At 21.9% G+C, this 14311-nt stretch overlaps 2 protein-coding genes and 1 long non-coding RNA gene across 3 annotated transcripts; all 3 read right to left on the bottom strand.

Moving 5' to 3' along the window:
- Positions 1-160: 160 nt before the first annotated feature.
- Positions 161-6879, bottom strand: LOC107996146 (structural maintenance of chromosomes protein 1A). Its single transcript, XM_017054061.3, has 20 exons — positions 6664-6879; positions 6448-6568; positions 5931-6030; positions 5680-5858; positions 5484-5622; positions 4935-5399; positions 4321-4749; positions 3993-4204; positions 3614-3782; positions 3428-3550; positions 3200-3331; positions 3005-3070; positions 2764-2921; positions 2569-2666; positions 2147-2451; positions 1793-2068; positions 1473-1652; positions 1232-1410; positions 788-965; positions 161-726 (listed from the first exon to the last, which is right to left on the bottom strand). The coding sequence occupies exons 1-20, from the start codon at positions 6773-6775 to the stop codon at positions 655-657; spliced, it is 3693 nt and encodes a 1230-aa protein (XP_016909550.2). The 5' UTR covers positions 6776-6879; the 3' UTR covers positions 161-654.
- A 489-nt stretch (positions 6880-7368) lies between these two features.
- Positions 7369-9288, bottom strand: LOC107996137 (peroxiredoxin-5, mitochondrial). Its single transcript, XM_017054052.3, has 4 exons — positions 8396-9288; positions 8101-8235; positions 7781-7912; positions 7369-7703 (listed from the first exon to the last, which is right to left on the bottom strand). The coding sequence occupies exons 1-4, from the start codon at positions 8492-8494 to the stop codon at positions 7512-7514; spliced, it is 558 nt and encodes a 185-aa protein (XP_016909541.1). The 5' UTR covers positions 8495-9288; the 3' UTR covers positions 7369-7511.
- A 1758-nt stretch (positions 9289-11046) lies between these two features.
- Positions 11047-14250, bottom strand: LOC114577299 (uncharacterized). The gene is made up of 3 exons (XR_009829562.1): positions 14147-14250; positions 12764-12967; positions 11047-12212 (listed from the first exon to the last, which is right to left on the bottom strand). It is a non-coding gene; the product is annotated as an uncharacterized LOC114577299 (long non-coding RNA).
- Between the last annotated feature and the right edge of the window lie 61 nt (positions 14251-14311).

The raw sequence follows: 14311 nt of genomic DNA, 5'->3' as shown, positions 1-14311 counted from the left end.
TGCATATATTATACGATATATATACAGAACAAAATATTAATATATAAAATATTAAAATATTATTTTTAAGTAATATAAAAATTACTTAATTTTTTTATTATATGATTTATATTATTTTTCAAATAAAAAATATTTTTATATATATTATAAAGGACAAACATTTAAAAACTAATAAAGTATATTATAATAAAATTTGTTATCCTAGAAAAGTACATGTTTACAAACTTACAATATAAAAATTGATTTAACATTTGACTTAATTTTATACTTAACTTAAAAATTGACATATTATTTTAATTTCATACATAATTCTATATACTTATATAAATAATTTATTATCAAACAACTTTTACATTACTAAAGGCAATTTTCTCTATTTAAATTTAAAAACAATTGAAATATATATTACACTAACTTTAAAAAAAAAAAAAGAGAGAAAAATATTAGTAAAATATTTAATAATCCAAATATTTTTTGAAAATCTTTTGACTTCACAATTTCTGTTTGAATACATAATTCATAAAATATTTTATTAAATTCCGAAATATAAATTTCGAATATAAGAAATTTAAATATTGAACATAAAATTATTAAATGTAAAATAAAATCAAATAAAAAATATAATTGTAATACATAATTATATAGAAATATATCCTATGCATTAATGTGTGTGGGATATGTAGTTAAATCAAGAGTTAATACTTTACTTTCCAGACATTCACCAACCTGTAATTAAGAAAAAAAGATATAACAGTGTTATAATATATGAATATGCAGTTTTACTCACATCTGGGCAAATACCAATTAATGCATCAGCATGAGAATAAAATTCTTCTTTTAAAGATATGACAATCGTTTGTAAAGAACTTGTTTTATCACGTATGTAACTAGCTACTTTTCCTATATTAGTATTATCCAATGCAGCATCAATTTCATCCAAAACAAAAAATGGTGCAGGTTGAAAACTATAAATAGTATATAAAATTATATATTAGAATTAATTTATATTTTATTTATATTTATGTTATAATATATTAATAAAAGATAATATTTATTTACATTTAAATATAATTTATTTAATTTTATTTAATTTTTATTTAATTTTATTTAATTTTTATTTAATTTTAATATATTAATATATTTATTTACATTAAATATATTAACAAAAACAAATTACAAATAAGAAATTAATATAAGATAAAAAATTAATAATTAAATTTTATTGGATTACCTATGAATTGCAAATAATAATGCTAATGCTGCTACAGTTTTCTCACCACCAGATAAATTAGACATTGGTTGAAATCGTTTTCCAGGTGCCACACAATTATAATTAATACCATCTAAATAAGGTTCTTCTGGATTCTCTGGTCCAAGAAATGCTTGAGCAGATTGATTCTTTGCTAAACTCTAAAATAATAATAGTATATAGATATTTATATACTATTTTTTATCATATATTTTTAACAAACCTTATAAATTGGATCAATTTCATTAGCTACATGTTCAAAACAAGCCATAAATCTATCATGTCTTTCTTTTTTTATTTTTTCAAATTGTGTTTTTGCCTTTTTTGCTTTTTTACGAGATTGTTCAAATTCTTCATTAGTTTCTTGTAATTTCTCTTTAGCAAGATATAATTTTTGAATTGCCTGAAGAAAAATTAAAATGTTTTAACAAGTTTAATAATATTTATAACTATTATATTTGTATATTCTTTATTATCTTAATAAAACGAAATAAATTGATTATTATAAAATATATATTCTAATATTTTACAATTGTTTTTTACCTTCATATTGGGAGCTTGAATACGTTGAATAGTACTTTGTAAATCATTAATTATTTTTGTCAATTTGTCAGTAGTTTTTTTAATATCTTCTTCTTCTATATCCTTCAAATTTTCAGGAAGAAGAGCATAATCTATAGTTATTCGTTTTTCACGTTCATATTGTTGCTGAGTATTTAAAGATGAATCATTGTTAGTGTCTGAAGTATTAGTTGTACTAGTTTCACTAGCAATATCTTCCATATTTCCATGAAGCATTGGTATTGCAATGTCTTCCATCTATGTAATATTACATAATTATTTGAACAATCTTTGAACAAGAAATTCATAAATTGATTAATTTAATTTTCAATATACCTTGCATTGCATTAAAATAGCATGGCGTTCGGCTTTCTTTTGTTCAATTTTAGTTTCAATAGCATTCAGTTGTTTTTGAGCAGCTTGTATATCTTTTGCTATTGCTCCAACTTCACGTCTAGCTTTGCCTATTTCATCTTCTTTTTGATCAACTTCCATTTTTTTTGCATTTCGTGCCGATTTCAATTGTTCCATCTGTGTTTCATCATGATCTATTTCTGCTTTTTGATTAGATTCAGTTTGTCGGGCAGACTCAAGTTTATCTTCAGCATCTTGTACGGCACGTTCCCATCGTAAAACATTACCTAAATTTTATATAAATTAATAGATTATGATTAATTTTTTTAAATATATTATTATATATATTTTTTTAATATTACATTTTCTAAAAATATATAAGAAAAAATAATAATTCTACTTACTTTCCGTATCACGTTGTTTCTCAAAATCTAATTGATTATAAATGCGATTACATTGATTTTCAAATTCCATTCTTTTTTTTGCTCTTTCTTGTTGTGAACTAAAAATATAATTATAAAAAATAATTTTATTTAATATAATTAAATTTAGTTTTATAAATAATTTTTCGCTAGAAACTCCAAAAACATTACACATACCGTAATTCTCTTTCCTCATATTGTCGAATGTTGGATACACCTATTTGTTCACAGAAACTAGCAAATACATCATCTTCAACATTATTCATTTTTTCTTTGATATTTTGTATTTCTTGATCTCTTTCAGCCATAGTTTTTTCAATTGCAGCTATTGCTGGCTATATACAAAAATTATACTAATTTAATATTTCAAAAGTTTTTACATAAATATAAAAAAATAAATATAAAAAAATCTACATACACCAAACATATTTAATTCGTTCTGAAGAGCATCTAATTCTGTTTCTAATTCTGCAATTTGCTTTTGCTGTAATAAACATAATTTCATAATCATATATTTATAAAGAAATTTTTATTAAATTATTAATAGATTTTTAAAGATAATATTATTACCATTATTATTATTATAATATAATACATAAATTATATTATTTACCGTAGCAGCCAAATCGCTTTTATTATATTTTAAACGTGTTTCCAATCCTCGTATTTGAGATTCAACTGTATTTAATTCTGATTCTTTTCGTGATTTTTTCAATGATTCACGTAATTCTTCTGTTAATTTTTCCTACAAAATATTTAATATTTACAATTATATTACTATGATACAATTTTATGTAAAATAAAATATACATAAATTGTACATGAAATTAATATGACTTACTTTCTGTGCTTTTAATTGAGACATTTGTTTTTCATCCCATCTTTTTGCTTTTTTTGCAAGATCTAAACTACCACCAGATATTATTCCTGCTTTTTGATAAAATGTTCCATCTAATGCAACACACTGTAATTATACATGTATATATTATTTAATTATTATAATCCTTAAAAAATATTGTATACATACATCATATCTTGCTTTTTTATCCATTTCATAAGCTACTTTATTTGCATCTTCAGGTGTTTCACATACAAGTGCATTGTTTGTAGCAAATAATACAGCTCTATCAATATCTTTGGGTGAAAAATGTAATACATCATATAATAATTTTACATTTTTAGGTTCTTGAATATTTCTGGAAAAAAAAAATTGAAATTATATAATAAAATTTTATAATCTTTATAACATTGAAATGAAAATAATATTATATATATATATATATATATATATATATATATATAATTACTATTTTATTTAAAATAGAAATAATATTAAATTTTTATATAAGTTATATAAAGAATATTATTTAATTAATTTCTAAAATTAATAATTTTTATCTACATACCTAAGTCTTTCTTTTAATGGTTTTGCTTGAATATAATCAAGAGGGAGAAATGTTTCTGGTTCAAGATATTGCTCTTTGAGATATTGAATACATTGTCTGGCTGTTTTTTCAGTATCAACAACAATAGCTTCCATATATTTTCCAAGAACTTTTGTAATTGCAACATTATATCTTTTATGAATAGGTTCACACATATTGTACATACGATCATACTAAGAAATATATAATTATAATTAATAATAATTATATAAGTACATTGTTAAATTAATATAAAATTAATAAAATATTAAATCTAATTTAATAAAAAATAAATCTAATTTAAGCTTACCACTCCAGGAAAAAGACGTTTAAAATTTTCCACAATCTCGGTTTTTTTTTTAGTTCTTGATACTTCATGTTTATCTACTTTTGCATCACCTAGTTGTTCAGAAATGCTTTCTAATTCTCGCTGTAAATTTTGTATTTTATCTTTTGATGTACCAACATCAGATTGTAAATCAGCTCGCAACTTTTTCTGATCTTCTAAGGCAGCTTCTGAAGTTCTTATATGCTCTTCTAATTTTTCCACTCTTTTAAGAGCTTCGTCTCGCATATGACCTTTTTGTTTATGTTTATTTTCTATTTCTGTCTTCTTTCTTCCTTCATTATCAAGTCTATCTTGATCTGATTTTTGTTCTCGATTAATAGAATCAAGAAGTTGTAAATATCTTGCTGATTGTTTACCTGCTTCTTCCTTCAAACGATTATATTCTCTAACCTTGAATTAATTTTATATTTATTGATTTTTATTCTCAAATAAATATTTAAATATATATCTTATAAATATAATTATAAAAGTTAAATATTATAATATAATATTAAAAATGTAATATATAATATTTCAAAGTAAATTATTTTATAAAATATTATTATTAAATTAATTTTATTTAATTTTTTTCTAACCTGTTCATCTTCAAGTTGTACATCTCTTCCTTGTAATTGTGATTGACCAGCAATACTTGCTTCATAAGCTGCTTTAGCTTCTTCAACTTGTCGTAATTCTTCTTGAAGTTCATGTATGTCTTTCTTATGAGCTTCATCTGCAATACGTGCTTGAGCTAATGATTTCCTAGCTGATTCTACTTTTTTCTGCATATGTGCAACACGTTCTTTTGCTTTGATAAATGTGGGTCTCTTTTTTGTTATTTCAACTTCTACTTCTCTAATATCCTGTTCTATTTTAGCAAGATCTCTTCCTAATTTTCCAGCTTCTTTCTTTTTTTCTTTTAATAATTCCTCTGCTTTTTCTTTTTTCTTTTCAATTTTTTCTATTTCATGTTGTTTTTTCTTCTGTAAAACTTCTAAGTTCTCTGTACTTTTTTCATTATGAAATGAACGAAATAGTTGAAGTTCTACTTGTTTCTCTATCTATAAATATAAAAATTATGATTCATATTTATAAGTTACATTTAATAAAATATACATTTAATTATAAACAAATAAATAATTTACATATTCTTCTTTTAAACGTTGATACTTTTCAGCTTCTTCTTTTTCAAGTTTTGCTTCTTTTCGTTCTGCAGCAATACCTTTCTTTTTTTGATATGAAAATTGAGTTTCTTCTTCTGCTTTTAACATTTCCGTTCTTAATCTATAAAATAAAAAATATATATATTCTATAAAAAATTAATATATATGTGTAATTTACCTTTCGTATTCTGCTTTTAATGCTCCAGAATTACTAATTTCTTCAAAAAGTGCAGTACGTTCTTTTGGATTTTTCATAGCTATTGACTCAACAGCTCCTTGAAATACCAGAAAATTTTTTGCTTTAACATTAATACCAAGTTGTTCCAGTTCATTAAGATAAACTTGGCTAGTAACAACCTATATAAAAAAAATTGATAAATTTTCTTTAAATTTATAATTAAAATATAATTTAAAAACATGTAAACGTACATTATTATTTATTCTATGTTCTGAAGAAGATCCTTGAACAGAACGCATAAAACTTTTTTCAGTACCATCTTCTAATTCAAACACAGCAGTTACAGATGCACTGTAATTTATAATTACAAAAACTATTGAAAAATATAATTTTTTATTAAAATTGAATTTTTAAAAAATAAATTAATAAATAGAAGAAAGAATAACAACATATTTTGCATTGAAAAATAATTTACAATAAAATATATAATTATATTTTATAATTATAATTATTTATTCATACATTATTTATTCAATAATTCAAAGTAATTGAAAAATTAAAAGAAATTGATTTCAAATTCAAAATATTTTTAAAATAAAAATATAAAATAAAAATCATATGTAATGGAAAATTATTTATATAAATTAATTAAAGATTAATATGAAATATTAAAATATCATATATTATATTAATTTTTCAATAAAATTTAAATATTATATTATAAAATAATACATATTTCTAAAATAACACGAAAAAATTCATAGATACCTTCGAGCAACTGGCATCCCTATTGAAGCTCCATGTATTAATTCACTAAACCGTTTTACTCGCAAACTACTTGTTTTTTCTCCCATAACAAAACTAATTGCATCCATAAAATTAGATTTTCCTATAATAAAAAGATATATATATATATATATATAATATATAATAAATGTAAAATTATTAGAATTGCTTATACTATTCTAATAGAACATAACCTACCAGAACCATTTGGTCCAACGACAGCAGTAAATGATTTTAAAGGTCCTATAATAAGCTTTCCTTTATAAGATTTGAAGTTTTCCACTTCAATATGCTTTAAAAAAGCCGGCATTTTTAAAAATATGAAAAAAATTCACAAATAACAGCAAAGTGGCATAATTGGCGCCATAAAGTTTCCAACACAAACAAGCATTATACATCAACAATTGGTCTTTCGATTGTTATGAAGCTAGTAACGTATATAGTGTTGTTAACTTCAACCATTAAATATAAATTTATAAATATATTATAAATTTTATGCACAATAGTTTTTTTTATTTACATTTTAGCATATGAAATATAAATGAAATATAAAATATTTATTATATATTTCAGAAATATTAATAGATTGTATAAAAACATATAAGAACAAAATACTATTAGAAATTTGTAATTTGAAAAATGATTTAAAAAATTTTATCAAAAAGTGAAAAGAATCAATAATTTTTTCTTTATAATTAAAAACTTCAAATGTTGAGTTATGTATATTATACATACATTGTAATATATACAATACATAATATATACAAGTATTATACAAGTAATATATTAATTAGTTTAATAATAAATATTTTATATCTTTCAATATAAAATAAGTTACAAAAAAACAAATATAATTAAAAATGTATAAAACTGAAACAGTAGAATTAAATGAAGTACATTATATAAAATTTTTGAGATATAATATTTTATTATATAAATAATGCTACAATTTTTTTTTAAATAAACATAAAGAGTAAATATTAAAGACTAAAGTCAATTTACAATTTTTTAATAGGTTTGTTACATAATATTCAATAATATGCATTTTATAATTTAATATTTTCTACCAAAGAACAAGAAAGACCTGTATTATCAGGTTCAATATTTAACTCTGTAATTATTCCATCATCAAGAACCATTGAGTATCGTTTACTTCTTTTTCCACCCAGAACTGGTAGATCTATAGATAATTCTAATGCATCTGTAAATTGAGCTGCAGGATCTGCCAACATACGTACCTATGTACAAAACAGAATATTTTGATTATAATGTATGTTGCTTATAAAAAATATATACAATATATATTTAATATTACCTTGCCTTCTGCTCCTTGTGTTTTACCCCATGCTGCCATTACAAATGGGTCATTTACAGAAATACAAAAAATTTCTGAAATTCCTTTAGATTTTAAATCTGAAGCTTTTTGTATATAACCAGGAAGATGTGTCTAAAATAATATTAAACCTTATATCAATATTTTATATAAATAAAATATTTATATAAAATAAAATTTATTTTTTTACTGAAATAAATCAAACTTATACTACTTTACTATCATTTTTCATCATATTTAGAAGCAAAATAATTCATTCAAAAATTTATAATCTCTAAAGAATAATTTAAGAATAATTATACCTTTGAACATCCTGGTGTAAAAGCTCCTGGTACTCCAAAAACTATGACTTTTTTTCCATTTGAAATTTTAGCAAGATTGACTTTATTTGTTGGAGAATCTTCAAAAAGATCAATTGTGGGTATTTTTTCACCTACCTAAATTTATTAAAATTAAGTTTATTAAGAAAACTTAAAAAATATATATTTAATTTTTGTCAATTTTTATCAATAATAAATAAATGAGATTATTATGAGATTATTTTACTATTATTTTACTATTATTTTATTATTATGTTATATTTATCATAAAACTTACGATAACCATGTTTTGAGATGATATTCGAAATTGTCTTATAAAATAACCAAATGAATGTCGTCCACAAAAAAAAATTGTACGATTTATAAGAGGATTCATCTGTATATATAATTAACACCGTAAACCAAATAATCAACTATTTTTCATAAAATACAATTTAAAAGAAATTTAATTAGAACACTATTGGAAATTGATTGAATGAATATATGTTATTGCGCAATCTTTTCTATTTATTACATAAATATAATTATTCTTTTTTGCTATATATTTTCATTTTTCATTTTTCATTTCAATTATGTAGTATAAATTATTCAAAAATATTAATATATCAGTTAATTTTAAAGACAAATATTCATAATTTTTTGCTTATAAAAATTTTTTGCCGTACAAAATGACAGATTAGCTTTCTAATCGAATCGATACAATTTTATAAAATATTTATATCACAAAAGAATTTTTCATTGTGAATCACAATTAAAACATATAAATAATAACGAAATTTTATGAAAAATATGATTATTATATAATTATTTCAAATAAAAACACTATAAACAATATAAATATTTTTAAAATTTAAATATTCCCGCATAAAAATTTTATATAGATTTAATTAGAGAACTTATCTTTATTAGTCTCATTAATTATTTTTTATTGTATATGACGTTATTTTATATGATATTATTTTAAGGATAATTTTCAAAGCACGATAATAATTTCCTGTAATAAAATATAATATTTTTATTTTATATTATTTTATATCATTAGAAATTATAAACTCATAATAAATATCTTTTTTTTTTTTAATATTTTACATCTATTATTATAATTAAATTTTCAATTATAACAAAAATAAAAATAAAATAATTTTCGTTAAACGCAAAATTAAGCTGCGATTATTTTGAGCTATGATGTGCTGCACTCTGTAGGTAATAAATCAAACTTACGTGTATCTAGTAAGTAAATATAATACTTGATATTTTATAATTTTTATTTAAATTTTTAATAAACTATATAATAACTAATTATTTAACAAGATTTTTTAATTTATGATATATATATATGTATATATATATTATAAACTGATGTTTAAAAAATAAATAAATTTTTACTTTATAAATTTAATAAATAATATTTATACTGATATTCATACAAGTTGTTCGATATGAAAAAAATTTGGTTATTTTTATACATATTATTTGAACTGAAATTTTTTTATATTTTAAAATAATTATTAAAAAAATTAATAGTTCTTATAAAAAAACATTTATAATTTATAAAATTTCGCTATATATTTATAATAATATTAGTTTAAACAACTCTATTAAATAGAATTAAAAAAATAACGCACTTATTACAATAAAAAAAGTTGCAAACGGATTCATCGGAATGTAAATGATTTGAAAAAAAACGTGGATATTGAAGAAATCGGCGCAAGTATATAGATACGGTAATATGAGCCAAATTTTTGAAGTGAAAGGGTCGAAGAATTGGAAAGAGAATTACTTTGAAAGTACGCAGACCATAGAGGTTGGAATTGAATACGACATTGCTAGGTGGAACTATATACGTCCGGGTCATTAAAAGCGGCACTTCTGAACCCTACAGATATCGTCATCACAATACATTGCATTGTGAATAATATGCTCTATTTACAAATTAAAATATCCGATTTCAAAATATTCCATGGTATTTAATCAATATTGGCCCCATTGCATTTTGCTTAGTCTTTATATTTTTTTTGTAAATGTCATAATAGATTTTTTTCTTATTTTCTTATCTTATATTAATTTATTAAAAATGTTTTATATTGACAATATTGGATGTTAATAAATTAATAAATAATTTAGCAATAATAAATAAAATAACTATCATATAAAAAATATGAAACGAAAATTTTAAGTTAAATTTTTTTAAAACTTTTTTTTTATAAAAAATATCTATTGATATTTTCCAAGTAAAGAAAAATCATAAATCTTTTTAACTTTTTTAAAAATTGTTTTATGCGCATTTTTCAAGTGCAAAAAATGGTATTTGAAGAAAAAAGTTGAAAAGAGTTGAAAAGTCAATTTTTTTAAGTAACGGATTTTTTTAGGTTTATGACAGGATTGTTTATTTTCGAATAAACATTGGATTTGAAGTTTAAAATGTTCTCGTCGTCACGTAATTTTTTTGTGTAATAAAACAAAATTTAACTAAACAAAAAAATTATTTACTATTTTATTTTCTTTTCTCGAAAAAATACATATAAAAAATTGGTATTATAAGTTATTTTTCCGTTACTTTTTTTAACGGTACCTTCTAATGACAAAAAAACTAATCCCACTATCCTTCCCGTAGCAACGGAAAAAACTGGACTTTTTTAGCCAGTAGTCAATTTTTACTGATATATAAAAAATAATGAAAAAAACGACCAAGATATTTAATTTTTTCATTAGAATACCAATTTTATCTTAATAATAGTTCTTAAATTAAAGATTTTTTTTAAGAAAAACAAATTTAATCACATTATTTATAATTATTGCTTTATTAAATTTTTACTATTTGCTTAATTATATGTTTTTACATTCGATTAATTAATAAATTTATATTAATTATAATAAACAATTAATTAACAATTAATAAATTTATGCATTAAAAATAAAAAAATTAGAATAGATATTTTTTGTATTCGTTTTTTTATAATAAAAATTACAAAGTACAAGCAAGATAAGAAATATACATATCTATTGTGAAAATTTTCTATATCTCGATTGGAGCGCAAATTACAGGGCGTCATGTAAGTAGAAACCGATAATATCACATTCCATTGTCATTTTGTAGATGTAACACAATATAAACGCAGACAGCCAGATTCTCGTTAAGTATGGCCCGAAGGCTCTAATTAAAATAATAAACGGAAAATTCCCGAGTTTCCATCATTTATGGAAAGTTCTGTTTCCAGTGTATTCTCACAAACGCGATTTCCTACAGATAAATGGATCCACAGGAATGCTGCTTTCGTCTCCGCCTCTGTATATATATAAATGTTTCTATATTACATCACGAAATTGCCTCGATGTAAGGGACATGGATATTCTAATCTCAAATTGATAAAAAATTGATAAAATATAACGATGTTAAAAAAAGAATAAATAATAGATAAATTAAAAAAAAACGTACTTATTCATATGAGAATAAAAACAAAAAAAAACATGAATTAATTAAATTGATCTTTTATAAATAGAAAAAGAAAGATAAAAGCAAAGGTAAAGGGATAATAAAATTGGAAAATTGCAAAGAATGATTAGACAAATATATAATAAAGAGATTTAGATCCAGAGAAATTGAAAATAATAATAAAGAGAAAATAAGGATGAAGGAAAGGGGAGAGGGAGACAAAGAGACAGGGTAGAAAAGTAGGTGTAGAGAATGAGGGAATAGGGAAGGGACTAACCGCGAAGAGGAGTTGGCGTTTTCATCGAAAAGGAAGGTTAGTTCTAGCGTCTCGTTACAGCGGTTGGTTGCTGAAAGCGTGGATGACGCGGAAGTGGTGTGAGGCGGCGGCGGGTGAAAATTCCCGGAGGGTGAAGCGGTCCTGCCGTGTTTTTCGCCGATTGAATCAATTAAAGAGGAAAAACTCCCGGGGTAAAATATTCGAGACGTGTCCTTTCAGTCTTGTACCGCGAATACGTGCGTGCTCGTATGTCCGTACCAATCGAGACGCCGACATGATGGTTCGCCTTCGGAATTACTGGACCTATAGTGGACTTTGAACAATTACTTCTCTTTTCCTCTTCCTCTTCCTTTTATTTTCTTTCTCTTTTCTCCTTCTGATCACCTTTTTAGAAAATAAGAAAAAAACGGTTCAATTGTTTGAAAATGTTACATTTGAATAACTCTACTAGTTTATAACGATACATTTTTCTTTGACAATAATGTAAAACTTTTAGCGATAAAATTTTAATTGAGTTAGAAATCAGTGTAAACTAAAAATAAAATGATTTAATCATTATGATAAGAAAATGCAATTTCTTTTGGCATTATTAAATGATTTTATAATAATTTTTAAAATTATTATAAAATATTTCAAATACTAATTATCTATGATTTTACGTTAAAAACATAAAAGATAAAAAAAATAAACAATTTTTTTAACAAAGTTAATTATATTGTATATATTCTTACATATTATAAGAAAGTTGCATTCTGTTTTTTTGTTTTCAACAAAGACAAGTAAATAAATACATTTTATTGCGTAAATTATAACATATAATGATCAAAGTAATAAGATAAGAAATATAAGTAATATACAAGTATGGATTAAAGAAAAGAGGAAAGAAAAGAGATTGTAAGACAGTGTCAGGCAACAGAGTTTAATCTCTTAATTACCGAGAAATAATTTCATGCTGGTGTGCTAAAGTCGTTGCAAAGATTAATGGTAACAGTACACTGATAAATCTTCCATCCGGCTTGTTTGTTAAATAATATCATCGTTATCCAGATACAAAATTGCGAACAGTTTCTCTTGTTTCATCTGCATACATGTATTCTCGAATATCTTTTCGTGGTAGGTATATAACAGCAACAGGAAATCTTAGAAATTTCATGAAATTTAATATTTAATAGTAAAACATTCTATCGATTTAAAAAATGGAAACGTGAAAATGTTGTAAGAAATAATATAAATAAATCTTTTTAAATTACTGATTATAAAGATAAAACAAAATCGATAGAGAAAGATGAGATAAGAGCAGCGGGAGAAAATACATAGAAATCCAAAATTGAATATATGGGTCAAATATGGGAAGTATTATTGTTCTATTATAAGATAAGAATTGTGACATCTAGCCAAAGCATGATTCAAATGAATCTCATGATATTATGTGATTAGTCTCAGATAGAAAATGTAGTTTTGTACAGAGATTAAAAATTTCAACTTCAAAAATTTCAATATTTTATTTTATAGCATTTGCACTTAAAAAATCTACTAAAATATGTAGTGATTTTATATTCTATGTTTTAGAAATTTTTGATATAATTTGTACATTTTTCTAATACATATTGAAATAAAAATATTTAATTTAGTATATTTAATATTTAGTCAAAACAAAACTATAAATATTTAATTATGGAATAAAATTGAATATCCAATTAAATCTTTTTTTCTTGTTATTAAAACCAAATATTATTTTTTTTTTATATGACTTTTATAATATATGTTTGGTAAATCATAATATATATAAATATTCAAATTAATAAGATGAGATAAAAATCGATAATCACATCGAAATAAATTAAATAATACAAATAAGAATGATTTTTTTATAGTAATAAATATTATACTTGATATAAATATTAAATAATATCAAATTCGATATTATAATTCTTCTCATTCAAATTCTAATTTATTTGTAATTTCTATTTAAAAAATCCATTAAGCAGCACAATAAATTATATGATTTTTATTTAATTTTTTTGGTTTTGTATATTTTTTTATGTAATTCTGACATGTAAATATTTAATATTTGTTAAATTGTTTCAAATTTTCATTTATTAAAATTGATATAAATATTGGAATAGAACACGATGTTAGTAAATATAATAGTTTTAATAAAAATTTTGATTCATAATATTATTTTTGAAATAAATTGAAATATTTTAAATTAAAATAAATTAAAATAGATTTAAAAAGTTTGTCAATAAGTTTTGAAAGAAAAATTAATATAATTATATATAATTTTTGAAAAAATTAATTTTGTATAAAATAAATACCTGTATAACGAATAAAGATATTAAAGATAACTTAACATACATATAATTTATTTATATAACAATTATAATCTAAAAATACAATAACTTTATATTTTTCTTTTTATACATTAAGTAACTAATATCTATATCGGAAATCAATAATAAATCTATGTGCTTTAGAAAAAT

Source organism: Apis cerana, linkage group LG4 (assembly GCF_029169275.1).
Source record: "Apis cerana isolate GH-2021 linkage group LG4, AcerK_1.0, whole genome shotgun sequence".
Taxonomy (NCBI): domain Eukaryota; kingdom Metazoa; phylum Arthropoda; class Insecta; order Hymenoptera; family Apidae; genus Apis; species Apis cerana.
The sequence above is the reverse complement of the archived record's forward strand: the minus strand, read 5'-3'. Positions and strand labels throughout refer to the sequence as shown.